Below are 21334 nucleotides of genomic sequence, written 5' to 3'. Positions count from 1 at the left end.
TCGGCTCATTCCATTGCTTTTCCTATAGAGTGATAAAAAGCTTGTTAATTATCCCCTGAACCAGGCTTCCTCTAACTCGGCCCTCCAGGTGTTTTGAGACTACAATTCCCATCATCCCTGACCACTGGTCCTGCTAGCTAGGGATAATGGGAGTTGTAGGCAAAAAAAACATCTGGAGGGCCGAGTTTGAGGAAGCCTGCCCTAAACAATCTTTCTTAATTACTCTAATTTCAGTTTCTTTTCCCCTGGATTTGCTGACCAATTGCATTGTCCACCCCACCCCCGCCTTCTATTGCTATTGAGAAACAGCATTAATATGCTATTTAACAGAATAAGAAGAATCTAGATACCAAAAGGCACAGAAATTGAGAGAGGCTATTCAAGGAGCAATTAATTGGCTATTCATCACTAATTCCACACACACCCTCCCAGCCATGCTCAACAAGAAGCAATAAAATGTGGTGAAGCAACAAACAGTAAGTATTTAATTAAAGGCACAGGAGCCTTACATGTCTATACTTCAACTGCATTTCATTAAAAAAATTATATACAAACCAGGGCTCAGAGAAGACAGGAGGACAACACAGAAGACACTGAAATGCCAGAAGCTGCCAAATAGGTTGTCTAGATGCTACATAAAGAGTGTGCGAACAAAGGATGATGTTCCCTCTGAAAAGTGCCAGTTTGGAAGCAATCAAAGTTATTTACTCAGGGCAAACATTTAGCTTTTTAGGTAACTGGATTAGTTCCTCTGGAATGCTTATTTAGTGCATAGAACCACTTCAGTTTTGATACTTTGGATGCAAAACTAACAGATTGTTTAAGAGTACAGGTGTTCCTAGAGATAGGGGTGCGTGCTTCACTTATTTTAGAGTCATATTTCCAAAGCTAGCTGCTGTTAGCTTACCAGTAGTTTCGGCTTCCAACACAGTTATTTAGCCAATTACAGTGATGGTCAAAGTCTGCAATACACTTATTGCAGGTACTACAGTGTTTGGTTTTTGGCCCTCTGAGGAGAAGAAGAGAGACATTAAATAGAATACAATAGAATTCAGGTACTAAAATAGAACACATAAATAAAGACTGTCTCATGTTTATGGTAAGTCTAAATATTTATACATTGCATTTACAAAATGTACATGGAACTGATGAGCCATCCATGCACAACCAGAAGAGCCAGGCAGGAAGTAAGAGTTTTGTTTTTTAATGTGAAAGTACTGAACTGGATTAGAAATACAGATATGAATAGCAAGTCTCTGAACCATCTTTAAGGATAGCCTCACACAGAGTTCATCACAGTAGCTAACCAGGAAGTTTATCCAGGAGCAGGGAAAGCTGCAGGCTCTCCAAACCACTGTGGCTCCCTGAACCTTCAAAGACAAAGAAAATTCCCAGAGTTCTCCCAGAGTAGGTACTTGAACTTTTAATTTGGCTGCTGAAATTGATGGTGCTATTTTTATTTTAATTATGTGATGTTTTTATGTGATATTGGGTTTTCATGTATTATTATTATTAGCCTTCTATGCAATCATCTCAAGGTGATGTACAATAAAACACCAAAAGCAATTTATAAACAGGAAATGTCCTGGACATTATAGCATTATTGGGTGTTTCAAAGTTTTAAGTTACATTTATATGTATTTATATTGTTCTTGCGTATTTAGTTTTATGCAGTACATTTGCTTGCCTTGTGAGGAAATATTTCAGAAAATCAGGATATGAAAATCAGGATATGAAAATCAGAAAGTGAAGTGAGCAGGAAGATGACAGCCATGGCCCTTTATGGTTGTGCAAAACACTAGCCTAGGTGGCGAATTTTCTCGAGTGAGCTTCCAAAGGTCCAGAATGCATATGCGTAATTGCACAGAGAAAAAAAACTAGTACAAAGGAGCAGTTTAAGCAGCAAGAGGCAAATAGCAGAGGAAAACCAGTGCAGGCAAATAAGTAGGTCTCTTCTTTGCTGTGCTGTAATGGGAGTGACTTACACATCAGCTTCACAAAGATAGCAGTACTGGTTTTGAATAACATGCTTGCATTTGCTTCGGTCAAAAATTGGCATTGGTTTCTTGTAATTTTTCTTCTTCAGTATATTTTGATCTGCTGGATCGATAGTGATTGCAACAAGATGAGTGATTAAGTGATGCACGAAAATTAAGCCAATCACCTGCATTGTAATGAGGTTAAGGAAAAGTCAAAAAAGAGAGAATATAAGAGTCTGGATTATTTTTTTACATTTGTTACATTAAGTCACCAGATTTGCTTAGGTGCTTCAGTATTCAAATGGCCAGGTAGAAAGCTATGTCACTGGTATTCTTTTCTCTTATGCCACAAAGAAAGGCTACTAGTTTTAGTGGATTTGTTTGTGGGACTCTGGAAGAGCAAAATACTAGTTTCTGTCTGATTGTCATAGATTCAGTATTGCACCGTCACCATTTTTGCCATATTTCAAAAAGTAAAATTCCTGACACCCACAAAGCCGTTGAGCTTTCTTTGGGGAGACCTGACATTTCCTTGACATTTCGCAGATTCAGCAAAATTCCCCCTTGACACCATTTTTACACCTGAAAACCAGGACATGTCAGGCAGTGGCAGAGCTTCATGCTCCGGCACTGGGGGCGGAAAGCAGGCAGGGTGGGGCTGGTGCCTGTGCTGGGGGTGCCACCTGTGCGCTCCCCCCGCCCCCTCTTCCTCCTCCAGTGATGTCAGGAAAAGGAATTTCCCATGCACCACAGTTCTATACAAATAGAACTGAATGTCTTGAAGACATCAAAACAGTACAACAATTTGTTCTGAGAAGGTGCCACACCTGGACAACACGTCTTGAGACTCCCTTGCTTTTAGGAAAGGCAATCCCAAACAATCTCAGATGCCCTCCTTACTCTCCCCAGAATAGGAAAATTCCTGCTTATATACTGTAGTTGTTTTTATTTAAAAGTTTACTAGTTCCATATATGAACATTTTTACAAAGGAAAGACAAGGTCCTTCAATAGCCATGCATGATATGAAAAAAAAATCTACCCATTATCTTTCAGCTTCTTGAACCAACAGATCTAAAAGTGCTCCCACTCATACAATAACAACCAACTATCACCAAATGTTTTAATTCCTTTCTATGTGGCCATCAGCCCCAGCTAGCTTGGCTGACAGTCAGAGATGATGGAAGTTTTATTCCAACATCAGGGGAGCACCCTCACCCTGATCAAGCAAAATCAACAAGATGCCAACCCTAGAAGCAGATCATCTATCAGAAAGCATTACAACAACTTCATCTTCAAGCAATTTGGAGGTTTTAAAGCAGAGCTTGGATGGCCATCTGTCACGGGTGCTTTAGTTGAGATTCCTGCATTTCGTGGGGTTGGACTAGATGACCCTTGGGTCCCTTCCAACGCTACAATCTTATGGCTCTATAATTCACTAATCAATCCATTAAATCAACTGGCAGTCATGTTTAAATCTGTTTGAACAGGATATTTCAAGTTCAGGAAAATGGTTCTCATTTCTCATTTGTGATTTAAAGTTTTATTACTAAAATAATTCTTTTTCTAGTTGATGCTCAAATGGAGCAGAAGGGCCAAAAACTGCATCTGGCACCCATACGTGAACACTTGTTCTAACTTGACAATTATATTCTCACTTTAAACTGGATCATCATGTGCAAGAATAATTGAGGGCACCATTAAGTCTTCCTAGCAACAATCATGTGTTTGGTACACAAACAGTGTATCAATTACAGGATTTATGAGTTTCCTATTCACAATGTTAGTGTCCTTCTTGACCCCTGGACTCCTCATCCTGTACAGAGGAAGAGGGAAAAAAACTTTACTGAGCCTTTTAAAAAGAGCAGCTAAATGAAGCAGCCGATCCACATTACACAAAGCACACTACAAATGACTGTTGGTTTAAAATACATTACTGAATGATCACAATCAAGTTTTAAAAGTTTAAACAGAAGATAATACATTTTGGTCCCCCGAAAAGTTCAGTCCATACAAGACCCTACTCCTCTGAAAGTCAAAACCCCACAAGTTTCAAATAAGGCTGCAATCCTATGCACACACTTAACTGGGGGGAAAGGCCCATTGTTTGTAATAATGCTGTAATAATACTACTGAACATTGCTGTTCACTGCAGGTTTGCCGACATTAGTTGCCCATGAAAATGTTTAGTAGCTTGAGAGATGAACATTTTGACATTTCCCTTAAGGACATAAACCACCTAATTTATGTCCTGGTTCTGTGCTTGAAAAGGGTGGGCAAAACGTGGCCCATGAGCGTGGCCTAATTTTATGAGGGTGGGAAACCCAGAAGGAGAGGGAAGGGGGAAGTGGAAAAGGTAGAGGTGGAGAAGAGAGTGAAAACAGAACAGCCCTGCTCGCCCCCAACATGTGGTCTGGATAGCAAAAAAGATCAGTCACATTTCAAAACAACTCACAACTTGCCCCTGTTTTCAGAATACAATGAGAGAGTGAGAGTGCAATCCTATGCAGGCTGCAATTGTAACCCTACTTACCTGGAAGTAAGTGCCTCTGATTCCAGAGGGAGTTACTTTGGAGTAAGCTTGCTGAGAATTGCAGCCTACGTCTCCTTGCATTAAATGGAGCTTACTCAGAAGTAACTGGATCCAGAATTGCGGCTTAGGCGAATCACTGGTTATTCCTCTCGCCACACATGGCATATGCAGTTCATGTGCACTGTTAGTTTTACCACAGGATTTTAAACAGAAGGGGAAAGGATACAGCATAGGCGACCAATTTCCATTCATTTGGGAGAAGAGGAATGTAGATACCAAAGCCCACTATGGCCAAGTATGAATAAAGCACCAGGGTGATCAACTGGAATGAGTGGAGTGGTAAAGACCAGCCGTTCACTCTGGAGTGCAGTGGAACCACCATGTGGTCATTCAGCTGCTCAGGACTTGTCTGCCTCAGCTTCTTGTCATAGCAGGTCATCTGCAAGACAGAACCCAGAATCACCTGTTAAAAATAGCCAGTGTGCTTTCTAGGCAGAGAAAGAAAGAAACAACAGTGACACACAGGGCACACTGTGGGACGGGAAATAGATCTCAGACACTGCATCTTGCTCGTTCACAATTCTGCAAGAATGTTACATCACCCACACATGTCCCACCACTGCTTGGAGGTTTCCCTACACAACCAAGTGGTATACAAATTTTAAGAAATAAATCACTTGCACCAAGAGACACACAAAATGCTCTTATTGATGTGGCAGGAACCCTTAGGGCAAAAGGCGCATCATTTTTCAAGCTTTCAAATCTCTAGTAAGTGCAAAACTTTAGAGATATGGCAATTAAAAGTTAATTATTTCCTTGTGGTTTTGATAATCCAGAAGGGGAAAAAATCTGCTTTCCTAAAGCAGATGGCAAAATAGAGCTAAGCAGTGCTCCTTCCCAAGACGAGTGTAAGAATATAAATTCAAGACTATGGAATAAAAAGTTTAATTGTGGTTTGCACATTACTCATCTCAAGTCACACATTAATTCAAGGTCAACTCTGCCCTTCTCCTGATCAGATTTACTTCCTGATTAGGTTTAGGTCATATCTGGCTGTGGAAGCTCAGTTAGGATTAGGTGTGCCAAGTGCTAGGGGTAGAAATGTCTTCGCCCCCCCCCCCAGTATCGTCTGGCAGGGGGCTGGGCCCCCTCAATGCTGAGGGCATGGAGAAGGCCAAGCATGGAGCCAAGGGTGGAGCAATTCAGTGGGTGACTCCTCTTAAGCATGAGAAAGGACTAGGCTCTGCCATCGGCCTCCTCCCGATGATGTGACGTCGCATGCATGATGTCACACATGCACATCGGGCACATGACGGTGTGTGTGCTTAACGTCACAAAAGTGAAACGCATGCCAGGGCCCCACAATCTTAGGTGCAGGGTGGTGTCTCTGGTTAGCATGGTCCACCCCTAGAGGCTAATGAATCTGCATGGTTTTCTGATGCCTCTTTTCCAGCTAACCTTGGTGAAGCTCTTGAATTTAGAGATGGCCCAGGAAGTTGACCAAGAGGCCTGGTTCACATGTCTTGGTAGGGTGAACTAGGACTTACGGGGACAGGCTTCCAGAAGGGAACCTGCAGCTGCTTTATTCCTCCCTAGTCTCTCTCACTCCTGTGCTAACTCCATCAAGGCAGCACATTTTTCATCAAGAATTGTCAAAGAAATTCACTCACCGTCACAAGATATTTCAAACGTTACATAAATCATTGTATTATCTCCTGCAGGGACAGCCAGTGTATGCCCTCCAGATGTGGACTACAACTCCCATCATCCTGCATGGCCAATCATAGTCATGGATGATGGGCAATGTAGTCCTGCAATTTCTGGGAGGCACCACACGGACTACCTCTGCTCTCCTGCAATAAATATATTTTTCCTTGTGCATGCTACTACAAAAATGGTAACCAAATGCTTTTTTCAGAACATAATCAATCATTTTTTAGAAGTGTAGTAAAGAGCCTAGCATCTCATGCAACCCAAGCCTGTTTTAAACAAGCAGTGCGGGATTCTTAGCCTCGTTCTTAGTCCTACATTTTCCTGCCACCATTCATCAATGAACACCAGCAAGCCTTTGAGAGTCGCTCTCTCCCGTTTACATAATGGCATTAGACAATCTACGAGAAAGCATGCCTAGGTAGCTCTAGGGAACAAAGATTTTTTGGGGTGCATAATGCAAGGAAGTGACCAAAGGACTCATCAGTGCTTTTAAAACCTATACCTACATTGTTCTGTGTTCAATAAGACATGACGTTATTCCCATTTGCTGGAAGTCTCCCCACGGCACAAGAGATGCGTCTCCGATGCAATTACGGTACTGCACAATAAAGAACGAGCATTTGCAACACTCCTCTCCCTACGCTGATTGAATCCTGCACTATGTCTTCAAAAGCCAATTTCCCTCACCATAACGAACCTGCAGTCAAGAATGCAGCAAATGTCCCCCTGGTGGTGTGGTGGGTTTTCTCTTTTACTTTTGGTTATCAAAAATTCTCTTATTTAAAGCATTGCCCAAACATACATTCACTGTCTTTTCTATTGTTTACAATACACAACATTACCTGATTATCAGCTATTATTCTCATAAATACATTTTCCCCTTTTTAATACAAATAAGAGAACAAGAATCACATACCCTCCAACATTTCTTCAGTGAACATAGGGACGTTCCATTTCATAATGATAATTTTTCTATTTATACCCCACACCTCTTACTGGGTTGCCCCAGCCACTCTGGGCAGCTTCCAACATATAAAAAACCATAATATAACATTAAAATATATATATATTTAAATCCTTATACAGGATTGCCTTCAGAGAGCTCAGAGGCCGTATAACTCCATACCCTCCAACATTTCTCCAATAAAAATAGGGACATCCTAAGGAAAAGTGGGACATTCTGGATCAAATCAGAAACCGGAACAGCTTCTCAAAATCTGGGACATCCCTGGAAAATAAAGACTCTTGGGAGGGTATGGAATGAAAATAAAATAAAGTAACTTCCTACCAACAAAATTCCCTTATACCTCAGACGTATTGTAGTCCATATACATATCTGATTTTAGAAAAGAAGAGTTCCATTGAATGCTTAATTATAGTGTTATACCACAGTAATTTACTAGGAATAGTCAGGTGGCTAATTACATCTGTTGTAATTAGGGTGGGAGATGGTCCCAGGTGAGAGCTGGGGACACACATCTTTTTCTGCATGGGACAAAAGTTGGAATATACTTGTGAGAGAGAATCTTGTATCTTCTTTTCTTTCCTTTATCCTATTTCAATATTCTTTGTGTGTCTTTTATCTTATTGTGAAAATGTTAAAAAAAATCTTTAATGAAAAGTAATTTTTGTACAACCCAGCTTGGTAATCAAGTATGTAAAAATAATAGATTGTTCTCATATTAAATAATCCCTGTGATACTGGTTTTGTTCCAGCTTTCAGAAAAGCACTTGCAAAAATGCAGAAGAGATCTATTCATACAACTGTAAATTGTGTGAGCTAGTGACCTCTAATGGTGAGCTGCGTGAACTTTTGCAAGACAGATATCACGTGTTACACAGAGATGAAAATGCAGAAGTTAAAACTTCTTCTCCATAAAATGCATGCTTTAATACCACTATGGTTTCTGTAGTCTCTTGTGACAGAAGAGAGTTCTACTTGTCATCAAAGCTTCCCCAAACCAGACTGTGGGTCTCAACACTCCAAGTGAAATACCTAAAACTTCCCTAATAGTCACTGGGCTGGTTCACACACAATGTTAAACTATGACTGAGCACTACACACGGACAAGTCTTGGTCTCACAAGCCCGTGCCTCTCACCTCTTTCTCTCACACTCTGGTTAGCATTTATCAAATCAAATCAATCTTTATTACGGTCCAGAGACCCAACAAATCGTTACAAAGCAATGCACAATTCAGACAGCCTACCTCCAGGCTAAACAAGCATTTTGTTCAAAAGATAGGGATCATTGGTTCTTGCAACCATCAATAAAAACTTTGCCACTGCTAATGTTCTAGCGTTTGTCTGGTCTTCCAATAGGAACCTGACATAGTGAGCCTTTATTGTCCTATAATCAATAGGTTTAAAAGGTGTCTGGTTAAAAAACGGAAATACCAAAAAAACCCTACCTGGCATTTGACTCTATCTGAAAACAATTTTTAATAAGTTGTTTAAGGGGCAGAAATTTTCCTTCATCCTTGGTAAATTATGTCGACCACAGGATCAGATTTTAAAGAAAGAATAGTTTTTAATACAGTGGTACCTCGGGTTACAGACGCTTCAGGTTACAGACTCCACAAACCCAGAAATAGTACCTCAGGTTAAGAACTTTGCTTCAGGATGAGAACAGAAATCGTGCAGCGGCAGCACAGTGACAGCGGGAGGCCCCATTAGCTAAAGTGGTACCTCAGGTTGAGAACAGTTTCAGGTTAAGAACGGACATCTGGAATGAAATAAGTTCTTAACCAGAGGTACCACTGTAGTCTTGATGCCTCACATTAACTGACACCACGTAGCAGTGCCCAAACATGCAGTGTTCAGAGGTGGAAAATGCCCTCACAGCATTGTTAAACATCAGGAAAGGTGAAATACTTTGACTGTGGTCAGCACTGAAACAGGTAACAGGCCAGTTCTGAGTAAAGTGTTTTAACTGGAACTTGGCAGATGACTGTTAGTGTGCAATAAGCACCAGGCATTTTAGGGAGTCCAACACGCAATTCCACTTCCACCCCAAGATGCCATTTCAGTTTCCGTATACAAGAATCTGGCAGGCAGTTGCACAAATGCTGATGACGCATGATTTATCCCCCCCACCCAAAAAAAAAAGATCCAGAGTTGAACACAAGAGATGAGAACACTACAGAATCTTAGAAAGGGTCAGTCATACATTCCTCAGTTATGGGAAGATTAAGCCATCAGCTCTGCCCCAATTAAGAGCTCTTTCAAACTCATAAAAGTAGTCAAATATGATGATCATTTAGCTTATGTCTTTCTCTTAAGAGCATGGAGGAAGTTATTGATTGTTGCTACAGCCAAATGCAAGGAAGTGTTTTGTCCTCTTGAATGACAGTTTCAATACAAAGCCCGCTCTCCAAGGCACTTCATTTTTGTTTCTTAACTACAGCGACTACAACACTCACTAATTGCTTTTAAAAACTGAAACGTAATCCTGCACCTCTGTTCTGGAGGTTTGCCTGACACCGACTTGCTTTTCAAACACACTTTTATTTCCACAGCCCTTTGTATCTTAGCTTGTTTGTACCTTTTCTGAAGCTTTCTGTGCTATTTTTCTAGTCTACTTTTTGTACGTTTTGTTGCATACTTATTGTATTCTGACTCTGTAAGCTGCCCTGGGAACTCGTCTTTCTGGAGGGAAGGTGTTATTTTCCAGAAAAGGGATTTTTTCACTGTTGAGAGAATGAAAGGAAAAGAAAACCCTGGGAGTTTTGGGAGAATTTTCTCTAGTTCTTTGTGGAATCTTACCAATAGGCACCTTCTTACCTTTAAAAGTATCCCAGCGTCAGTTGCATAACCTTTGCTAGTAACTTGATATGGCAGAAAGGTTATCTGCAGTTTAGCATGGTAAACCATTAAGGAAAGTGCAGGTGCTCCTCAGATATTTGTGATGGAAGCTCACAAATTAAAAACAAAATGTATGTAACTGAAAAGGCAGCTATTTCAGCATATTAACCCCTCCTTGTATATCTGTTCCCAGAATCCTCTGTAAATGTGCAGCTTCTGTTTCCTAGCAAGCAAGTTGATGTGAGAGTATTCCTTGATGGTTGAAATATACGGAAAAGCTGGGAAATGTCAGTATCTGCCCACAAACAGATGGTAATGTTTCAGAGTAACTAAGTTTATAAGTGAGCAGTTTATAAGGTTTATAAGCGAGCAGCTACTGAGTGAAACACATTTGTTGATGAAGTAAAGCAGGATTTCCCCAACTTTCTGCCTTCCGTCTCCCTTGCTTACTTGCAGAAATAATTGGTACAATGCTAATTCTTCTGCTTCTGTCCTAAGAGAGCCCTCAGTATACAGTGCCAGTAATTCAGCGAAAAGCCCAAAGTTCAGGATAATTTCTCCCTTGCGACTTACGTCTGCGATGTTCAGCATGTTCTCCTGGCCAGGCCACTGCTCCCTCGCTTCCCAGGGCCGTGCAGAAAGAGGTTTGGATGAGCTCTGCAACTGCGGTGGGATCTTTCCCCCTGTGGGTCAAAATGTCATGTAGTATTTATTACCTGAAAGTTGGGCATTTCAAGGATCTGTCTCTGTCAGCATGGCCTTTCACAACTTTTAGAAAGACTTGCTTAGTTTCTTTTTAACAGAGCAACTCCCTTTGTAGTTATGGAAACCGTTTCCACTCCACTTCTTGGCAAGGCAGTGGTTCTCCTGGGTCCTACAGAGGACGTGGTTCAAGCAGCTGTCATCTACCTGCAAAACTTTGGTTTGTCAAGATTATGACAGAAACCCACCCATTTCCTATTAGAGGTAATTGTCAGAAAAGCAAACTTTTAATAAAATTTCTGAGCAACCAAAAGCCAGCCACCACCACGACCATAGAGGAACTGCCTAATACAAAATAGCAGAATATACCCACATCACCAAAGTCCGGTTACTGAGTGCTTCTCTGATATGAAATCAGACAAACATTAGTTGACGCAAGATTTTCAGAATGAACTTCTCCAAGCAGGAGACCTACGACTGGAGGCAGGGAGACCTGCTAGCTTTTTCTTTTGTTTTTACCAGGCTGTACTTCTTTAACAACAGCATGCTATGCAGATATTAGAAGAGAGTGCTATGAAGACCTTTACCTGATTTCCCCCCAAGATCAAGCTTTTGTTAAAGGCACAGAAGTTTTCCTCACCAGTTTTCCACTCAAGCAACGACAGGTGAGCTGTGGGGCCTTAAAGCCTTTAACCATTTTAAATATTTGTTTTGGCGTTCTTTAAAATAATATACATTGCTGACTTCTGCAAGTATTTGCTAAAGATTTGTGCCATGGCATGATTTGCAGTCCAGCGCTTCCCAGTACTTGTGAATGGGATCACAGCCTCAGTCCTATTAATTCTGCTGAGGGACTATGACCATCTCAATTTTCCAACCCCACTTATTTATGAGTGAGCCCCATTGAATTCAATAGGGCTTACATAGTTAGGGTTCCAACCTAAGTAACTCTGAGAAATGTTTGGAATCTTGAGGTGAAACCCATAATTCATATTATTCTAGAGTAGTTGTATTATAGTTAATAGAACTACCTCGGTGTACACAGGTTGTGAACTGCGGTATTAACAGGGCCACTTAAACATTTGTGATTCACATCCTGTCAACAGTTAGCTGCCCCAAAAGTAGTTCAGGGACATAGGAAGCTGCCTTCTATCCAGCCAGACCCTTGGATCACCTTGCTCAGCAGCTCCTAAGTATTTCAGGCAGAAATCTTTCCCAGCCTCTGCCTGGAGATACTATGGGTTGGACCATAGCCGTCAACGTTTCCCTTTTTTAAAGGGAAATTCCTTTATTCCGAATAGGATTCCTCGCAAGAAAAGGGAAAAATTGACAGCTATGGTTTGGACCTGGAACCTTCTGCATGCAAAGCACTTGCTCCACCACTGAGCTATGACCTTTCCCAATTCCTGTGGGTTTCATCCAGAATCAGCCCAGTAAAAATACTGGGGTATTACTTTTCAGCTAAAATGATTCTTGAAGCTGCTCACTTTAATAAAATGAGGTTTATAGGACGATCATATTGGCTTCACAGTAACATATCAGGAATATCTGGTGACAACACATGGACTGGAAATTTGTCTGGTGAGCAGACCTTGGAAAATCCTCTGAAACCTTGCAAAAGGCAAACAAGGAAGGAATAAATGCTCTTATTTGTCCAATCTCTTTCCCCTCCTTCCCTCCCTCCCACCATTGCTTCTGGCAGACCAGCAAAGCACAAAACAAGTAAGGCTGGTTTAAGGCTGCTTACTGTAATTGTTTACAATTACTATATGCAGGTCCACCTGTTTGGATATCTGAATCTGCAGCGACTATAGCAAGGCTTCGGTACTAATTCCTTGCCTTCCATTAAGTGAATTTTAATTTAATGAGCATTTGGAAGCGTGTAACAGTTTGTGCCTCCTGAATGAATAAAACCTTTATTTTCTTTGACACTTTATGTACTTTTAACTCTGGGACTGGAGGCATCTGTTAGTGATACATGATAATAAACCTCTATACATGTATGATGTTCTAAGTGCACTGAAAGAAATGCAGGTGTCAAATAGTGATCCAAAAAAGTCTCTAGACATAATTAATCCTCCCACCAGCTGTATTAGTACCAGGCAACTCCGATATACTACCTCTACAGCTAATCTTCCTCTCCCCAGGTATCCAAAATTTACTGAATGTGGAATAAAAACAACCTGTGGCTGGAAGACCTCCATCTGGTCCGGAAGGGCCGTGTCTGCCTCTTTTTGGAATGTTGGAGCTGTGAAAACTGGAGCAGTCGTCATGGCAACCAACTGACAAGGGACTTACCTGAAGAACTTAAGGTGTTAAGGTCAGGACATTTTGTGACCTATTAAAAAAACCTCCTCAATCTCTACACCCCACCTAGTCCTGCAAACCTTGCTGTTTCCTCGTAACTTGGTAAGACTGGTATTTTTCAAAGTGAAGGAGTGCGGCACTTGGGGCACGTTGACCTGCATGGCAGTTATTTTGCATTAATAAAAACTAAGATCTTTCAAAATTAGATTGAGGAATATATTTGTTTTTACTTACAAGCTTTTATAAACCACTTGCTCTTTCGAAAATCTCTACAGTTACCTTCATAATAAAAAGGGCCTACAGGAAAAGTAGCACTTTTAACTGTGCTTCTTACCACTTTATGGCAAAGACGAGAACCGCCAGTCCTCTGATCCCCAGCCATACTAATAGAATTTAGAAATTAGAAATACTAATTTCCTTCACTTTTATTTAGAGAGATTCCCTTCCTCAAACACAGACAGGCGGTATTTTTCACTGAGCTCCACAAGTTAATCACAAAATGCCATTTTAAGATATCTATCGGAGCTTTGGTTATATCATTCTCTTCCGCTATGTTCTCTTGGGTTGCTTTTCTCTCCATTATGCCTTTGTTCCTTTTCCCGCCAATATCACAATTACTTTGCTGTGTCCCACAAAAATGAAATGGAAATCAAAGGCACCGGAAGGGTCGCCACCCACGGAGAGTGCATTGACCTCACTGCTGACTTCATAATGTTTGACTTTGGGCTAAATGACATCACACAGCTGGGAAGGCAGCAAACTACACAAACCTTAACAGCGCAACGCTTAAAACATGTGCCCTTCCACTTTTCCAGGAATAGAAAGAGGCTCACTTTCCACAACCTGTTGCTAAAAGGTAGGTGCCTCTACAAACTCATAGCCCTATGGTTATATTTTGGAATCAGTTATTGTAATTTATAATTGCTTGCACGGCTACTCAATGTGTGACAGGGTAAGTGTAAGAAAACTCAATAAAGATAATTTACAAAAAAGTAATAAATAATTCCCATGTCAACAACTGCAGATCCAGGACTCCCCACCCCCCCATCTAATAATCCTTCATGCAATTCTGTACTGAAGACAGCTTAGTATGTACAGTACCAGGTTGCATTTAAAATGTCACGTCTATACTGTGTGTGTTAACTTTTATTGGTTTTCAGCAAATTATAAACATAGCACATAACTTCTCCTGTTCCCCTTCCCTTCTCCCTTCCTCCCAGAACAGATGATCAGTTTATAATTTGTGAATTTGGCGGGTGCTAATAATTAGAAAGTCCTTTAGAAAATCATATACATCACAGGGATATCCACAAATAACCCCCTCATCTTCCCCCTGGCCCCACCCCCGGTCTCTTACATCTCACCCTGTTACCCCTTTTATATTAACTGATTGTATGTTAGTCCACTTGTCTACTTGTCTATTCCCTGCTTCAATAACGCCACTGAGGCATCTAGGAAAACCCCAGAGAAGCCCTTAAAACACAGCCCAGATGCAACAAAAATGACCGCCTAATTCCAACACTCTGTAAAAGCCATCAGTCAAGAACGCCTGTCCAGCTCAGCAACCCAACAACACCCATGAACCATCATCACCACAACTCCCAACCATAACACACCCACTCCAAAAGGACGCCAAGCAGATCCCAACCAAAACCATATGGGAGAGCGAGATGACACCAACCAGGGAGATGGCAAACAGCGCTGAGACCACAGCAGCCCTTCAAGATGATGACCACCCAACAACGAAACGAGATCTGAGGGAAATGGAAATGAGATTAGCAGAAATACTGAAGGCCACAGCGGCTCCCCTGCAGATATTAATCAACAATCTAACCTCCAAAGTGGAAGCTCTAGAGAACAACTGCAACCCCTTGTGGCGGCAAATTAACAAAGACCTAAAGAGATGGAACAACATGAACTTCACTCTCTCAGACAAAATAGCCATGATCAAAATGATCACCCTTCCAAAACTAACCTACCTATTCCAAACCCTCCCATTCTGGATCCCCAACCCAACTCGAAAAATGGCAGAAAAAACTACAGATTTATCTTTAAAAAACCAAGACTAAGCCCCAAATATTCTGCACCTCTCCTCCTCAGAGGGAGGATGGGGAATCTCCAACACAGAAGCATATTACTTCGCCAACCAAATACGCCACATAATCCCATATATACTAGAAGATAAGACAAAACAATGGATACACCCAGAGAGGGACACAATTGAAAATATCTGTACCACAGCATACCCATTCCTTCAAAACAAACTAAGGAAAATTCCCACAACACTCACCAGGTACACACAGACCACGCTCAAAGCATGGAAAACAGAAATAGACTAACTGTGCCCAACACCATCCCCACTAATTCCCCTGGCACACCACCCACTATTCCATCACGCAGCACAAAACCTCCAAGGGCCTATATCGCCTAACAGACTTTTATAAAAATAACAAACCCTTGTCAACACAAGAAATACAAGACAAACTAGAGGACACCCAATTGCCCTGGTTAACACATCACCAATTACATGCCCTCTTAAACAATCCAGTAGTAAAATCAGCAGCAACTAGGCCCCTGACAACCTTTGAAACAACAAAGGAACACGGCAAAGGGATGGTATCCGCAATATAAAAAATATTACTCCAAAACCCCATACCCCCCAGCCATAATAAAAAATGGGAAAATAACATGGGCTATGAGATTAACTCCACTCAGTGGACCAGAATGTGGTCTAAACCCTCCTTTAAATCCATATCAATGAGAAGGAGAGAACTCACTCTGAAACTCACCTACAGGTGGTAACTAACACCAAGGAAATTAGCGCTAATACGCCCAGGAACCTCACCAAAATGCTGGAGAGGGTGCACCTCCACAGGCACATACCTCCACATGTGGTGGGAATGCCCCAAAATCCAACTATTCTGGACAACAGTCATGCGAGAAGCCAAATTACAGAGAACCAGGCAGAGGGCCTTCTCGGTAGTGGCACCCACCCTGTGGAACGTCCTCCCACCAGATGTCAAAGAGAACAACTACTACCAGACTTTTAGAAAGCATCTGAAGGCAGCCCTGTTTAGGGATGCTTTTAATGTTTGATGGATTACTGGATTTTAATGTTTTGTTGGAAGCCGCCCAGAGTGGCTGGGGAGGCCCAGCCAGATGGGCGGCGTATAAATAATAAATTATATTATTACAAGAAATGTGTCAAATAACTAAGCAAGTATTAGGAACCATGCCAGAACTGGCCCTATTAAACATATTCCAAGAGAATAATGCCCACTCATATCACAAAGAACTCACAACTCACCTACTCTCAGCAGCCAGAAACATCATAGCCAGACACTGTCGGGAGTAAGCATGAACTAAATAGTATGGGAAACAGCCCTACTAAAAAAATTAACCAATAAACTGAAACTGACACGGGGACAAATAGACGAAGATATCTTCACCCCTGTATGGCTCCCCTTTATCACATACATAGCCCAACAAGACAATGACAAGAACCCGCCTGTGGCGTTCGTACAGACACCCCCGGTTGTTTCATGGACTATTGACCTGTACACCACTCCAGCGCCGAGGGCCTTCTGGTGGTTCCCTCATTGCGAGAAGCCAAGTTATGGGGAACCAGGCAGAGGGCCTTCTTGGTAGTGGCCCCTGCCCTGTGGAATGCCCTCCCAGCAGATGTCAAAGAGATAAACAACTACCTGACATTCAGAAGACATCTGAAGGCAGCCCTGTTCAAGGAGGTTTTTAATGTGTGACATCCTAGTGTATTTTTGGTTTTTGTTGGAAGCTGCCCAGAGTGGCTGGGGAAACCCAGCCAGTTGGGCGGGGTACAAATAATAAATTATTATTATTATTATTATTATTATTATTATTATTATTATTACTACTACTACTTTATCCTTCCGCTTACACCAATTTTGTGGGGAAAAACCCAGGGTTCCCCAGTGAAGTATTGAGTTTCAGTCAGTTAGTTAACAATGAAGATTAAAGTTTATTTCAAACACAAACAAGTTTTAAAATATATTCGAAACGCTGTCACTCTATTCCCTCTCAGTCTTGTCCCAGTCTCTAACTGACTCCTCTATCTCCCCCCACCACAAAAGAACCAACGAACTAGGCTGAGCCGCAAAATCAGGTAGGCTCCGCCTTCAGGCTCTCTTACTGGTTAACCTGTTATCCCTTTCTCTCCCCCAATACAAAGGTATCCCCAAAGATTGGGCAAGTGCCACAGCGCCAACAGCATGCGAATCAACATGGCTTAACCCAATTGAAAAACACCCACCCGCCCCACTCACACACGAAAACAAAGTTCACCACAGCCAATCACAAACAAGCAACCGCACCCTAGGCCAACCCCAATTTCTCTCACCACCAAAGGAACACAAATAGTAGAGAACCCACACAAGTGATGCTGACACAAAACCCCACACATACATGAAGCAAAATAGAAACCTCGCCTCCTGACCCCACCCCCCCGGCCCCCTCCACCTCTTCCCCCCTCTTCTTCCTAATGTAACCCTAATGTCTCAACAAATGAAAATGACCTATGGAAAATGTAACTTGAAAAAAAACTATAATAATAATAATATAATAATAATGATGAAGAAGAAAAGGTGTTGCAGTGGAGGAGGGCAGGGGAAATAAAACTCCTGGCACTCGTTCCTTCTTGCTACAGAACTAAAAGATTTCTCTGCTTTTCTCCTTTTTCTCTTGGGTGGTGTGTTCAGCAGTCACCCTGAGGGGAAACAGGTCCCCCGCTTAGAGGAAATGGGCCGATTGGAACCAGTCTGTGACATCAGCTCACAATCCCAGGCTCCCTTGGCAGTTGAGGCCCAGCCTTGGCTCAAGAGCCCCTGGGTGGCTTAGCTGCGACAGAATCGGGAAAACTGGTGAATTTATTTTAAAAATCACGACATATTAGACAGCGAGAAAGCGGGAGTGACAATCAGCAAAGTCTGAAGATTAATGGCTGGGGAAATGGCGAGAGGACCAACAGGCAGCCCCTGGAGGAAGGCGGAAAGCAAGAAGGAGACCACGTTGTACAGATCTACTAAGTCCTGCATGGCTGCAGGAAGAGGAAGAGGAAGAGGAAGAGGGGTCTCTACAAGAGCTGTCATGTGACAAAGACACATGACAGCCGAAGCAGCCAAGCAGGCTGGGAGGTGCTGGGACTGCACAGTCATTTGGGCCTAGTAAAGTTATTCAGGCCTAACTGCGGAGTCGCTCTGACATGTGACTCATTCTCCTTATAAGTGGCAGCCATTTTCTCTCTGTGTTCTCAGTCTGCCTCAGTTGACAGCTCCTTATTAATTTACGCTGCGCATCAAGAGCAGCCTGGCACCATCCCAGATGATAATAGCAGCCAAGGGCCGTCCCACAATAATTCACCTGCGGAGGGGCTGTGGCCCCCGTCTGGCGACAACAACGAAGAAGACCCGGAGCCCAGAGTGAATGAGGGCCTCCCTTCTGACACTACCGAGCCAGATCACCACAGCAGATCACAAGGCTTACTCCCTGGGCGATGCCCATGATGAGGAAACACCCCTGAGTGGCTCAGGCACCTCCATGGGCTACTGCCCCTGCAATGGGACCGATGAGGGGTTCCCCTGCTACTAGCCCCCCGGGTGCCCGGAGGACAGAGAGAGTGGGGACCCCCAACCAGGCAAGAAGAAGATCCCCCCACAAAGGGGCAGGAACCCCACCACAGGCCTCCGTCGCCTCTCACAGCAGCCAACGTGGGCCGGAAGTGGCCCCCAAAGAGGGAAAATTGAGGGGGCTTGGAGAAGGAGGCGGCCGCAGGAGGGGAGCTGAAGTCCCAGCTGCAGAACCAGAACCAGAACCAGCCCACTCTGCCCAGCCATCCACGCTTGTGACACTGGCAGCATGGAGGCTGCTGGGGATGCCAGGAGAAGTACCCCCCAGCAGCCCTCCAAGCATGGAAGTGCAAAAAAAGAGAAAAAAACACCTTCAATGGGCAGATGAACAAGACCAGAGCTCTCTGCCCCACGACCCAGGAGGCGAAGCAGCTGCAGGAAAAGAAAGAGGAAATGGGGTCTCCACAAGAGCAGCCTGGTATCCCAGAAGATAATAGCAGCCAAAGGCCACCCCACAATAATTCACTTGCAGATGCTGCAAAGGGTCTGTGGCCCCCGTCTGGCGACAACAAAGAAGACCTGGAGCCCAGAGTGAATGAGGCCAGTGTGAAAAAGAATATTCAGAAGAACCCCTTGTGCCTTGGCCTCCATTCCCTCGTCTCCCGAGTCTGGAAGGTCTTCAAAAAAGTGCCACCACCTGCACCTCCACCAGAACCCAGCACCAGCGAGGTGCAAGCAGAGAGGAGGCTGTTCGGCATGCGGCTGAGGATTCGCCAACACAGCAGCTGCGTGCATCCAGAGGCACTTTGAGGATGAGGAAACGCCTCTACTTCCCCTGCCACTAGCCCTCTGGGTGCCCCCAGGACAGGGATGGTGGGTGCGGTGGGTGCCGGCCGGCGGAGCTGGGAGTGATCCAGGGGCGCTTGCAGCTGGCCGCCTCTGCATGGACTGGGCAAGGTGAAGCAGGCGGGCGCCGGAGCTGGGGGGGGAGGGGTCGACGGCTCCCCTCCCCAGAGTGGCACCTTTGGTGCGGCTTGGCGCTGTGGGGCTTCTCTCCCCCCCCCCCCCCAGCAGCCCATTCTCTTGCATTCCCTGCTGTTGTACCACCTGACCTTACTACGCCACTGGGAGTGAGGGCTTGGGGATGCTGACACGAAGTCATCTGCGATTTGGGGCAGCAGTGGGGAGTGTTAAGAGGGTGGGCTGCTTGGGGGGGAGAGGGAGGGGGGCCCTGTAGCGCCGGTCCGCATTGGGGGTGTTGTTTTGGGGAGGGGGCGGGACCTCCAGGGGACGGGCTGTGCTTCCCACCAGGCGCTCTGTCACACCCCCCCATGATGGCGCATGGGGCGGCCCGCGCCCGCCACACCCACCTTGCTCTGCCCCTGCTTACTCCACCTTGGTGTACACTGCCTGCCAAACAATAACAAGAACTAAATGTCAAACATCGATTATCAGGGATTTGCCTCTTCTGACTTACCACTTACCTGTTTAATCCCTCGTCTTACGTCTCGTTTTCATTGTTCTGTGTGGAAATTAAAAGGTATAAATTTAAGAATTTTCTTTTGTTCTGGGTTCTCCTCCGTCGCCTGTTTGTTATGTGAGTGGGAACCCTGTTGCCAACAGTCCTTGTTTTGTAATAAAGTTCAGGCTTATAGCCGCTTTACTTTTCATAAAAATAATAATAAATGCATTTTAAAAAATAATATATAGTAAAAGGTTATCATATTTCAATAAAGCCATCCATGTCACATGTGCAGTCCAAAGCGTGCAGTCTTTTGGTCAACTTTTCAACTGAAGCAATTGTCCATGCATTCTGTTGCCATTGTGTGATGTGTAGGCGTCACTTTCCAATTCTGCACTGAGTAGTTGTGGTGCCACCAAAAGAAAAGTAACAGTTCCTTACTGGTAGGTTACTTCAAATAAATATGTGAAATTCAGGCCCTAGCAAAGTCCTCTTGGCATTGTGATCCCACCCTCCCCATCCCCTGCATTCTTATTTCTGTTTCCTGTGCACCAAGATTTCCTGGAGTCGTTTCCTTTCCCTTTGCTTATCTTCACCCTTAATGCTACCCTGCCTCTTTTAACCATATTGGTTCTGTTTTCTCTGACAGCTTCTTCCTCAGCCTGCCCTCAAGCCGGAATTTCATCACTCAGGCCTTATCAAGACTTCCTTTTGTACCATGTTTTCCAGGCACAGGTCCATGCTTTAAAAGCTGTTTCTGAGCAGGGTTTTGTTTTTGTTTTGGTTCCAGTACTTTTTCCCAGAAAACCCACATTTTACTTCTGAATTTGAACAAACAGCAATCTGCAGAAAACTTGCTTAGAGACCTTTAAAGCCCAGAACTATGCCTAGAATCACATCACAGAAGGAAGTCTTGGATTAGCTCTCAGATAGAGCTGTTCGATGTAGTCAAGCCTAGTCAAATGCTAAACTAACAAGTTCTGTTGTTGGTGCTCCCCTGAGCTTGGTAATTGTTTGGGAACATTTTGTGACACAGCATTAGCCTAGAAAATTGGGATCACCACAAGCAGAAAACAGATTTGCTATAGGACTTCACATGGTCCAAGTTTTAAAGCAATTTTTAATCTTTAGTTCTCTTCACTCATTACTCATGTGTAGAGGACAAGCAGTGAAAGGGACTGCAGGGCTGTATATTTAGCCCCATCCCAAAGTTTTGCTGCTCCTTTTCTCGCTGCTG

At 43.4% G+C, this 21334-nt stretch overlaps 1 protein-coding gene and 1 long non-coding RNA gene across 7 annotated transcripts in view; one reads left to right on the top strand and one right to left on the bottom strand.

Annotated features, from left to right (window-relative positions):
- The window catches only part of LOC310830148 (palmitoyltransferase ZDHHC11-like), a 28824-nt gene extending 8492 nt beyond the window's left edge, over window positions 1-20332 (bottom strand). Inside the window, exons 1-6 of one of the 6 annotated variants that reach the window (XM_083709805.1) lie at window positions 12912-12979; window positions 12216-12339; window positions 10600-10709; window positions 4737-4949; window positions 1986-2164; window positions 908-1009 (exon numbers count right to left, since the gene is read on the bottom strand). In XM_083709805.1, coding sequence (XP_083565931.1) covers window positions 908-1009; window positions 1986-2164; window positions 4737-4949; window positions 10600-10617 — 512 coding nt within the window. In that variant the 5' untranslated portion in view covers window positions 10618-10709; window positions 12216-12339; window positions 12912-12979. Of the gene's footprint in view, window positions 1-907; window positions 1010-1985; window positions 2165-4736; window positions 4950-10599; window positions 10710-11101; window positions 11177-11315; window positions 11339-12215; window positions 12340-12848; window positions 13965-20119 lie in introns of those variants that run through there. The other 5 variants (XM_083709807.1, XM_083709804.1, XM_083709806.1 and 2 more) reach the window with 5 other exon arrangements.
- On the top strand, window positions 11230-13240 carry LOC310830317. Its single transcript, XR_014557578.1, has 2 exons — window positions 11230-11357; window positions 12876-13240. It is a non-coding gene; the product is annotated as an uncharacterized lncRNA (long non-coding RNA).
- Window positions 20333-21334: the final 1002 nt, after the last annotated feature.

The sequence above is a fragment of the Podarcis gaigeae genome (assembly GCF_964106915.1).
Source record: "Podarcis gaigeae genome assembly, chromosome: 13".
Lineage (NCBI taxonomy): Eukaryota > Metazoa > Chordata > Lepidosauria > Squamata > Lacertidae > Podarcis > Podarcis gaigeae.
This window is presented reverse-complemented; position numbering and strand designations above follow the sequence as displayed.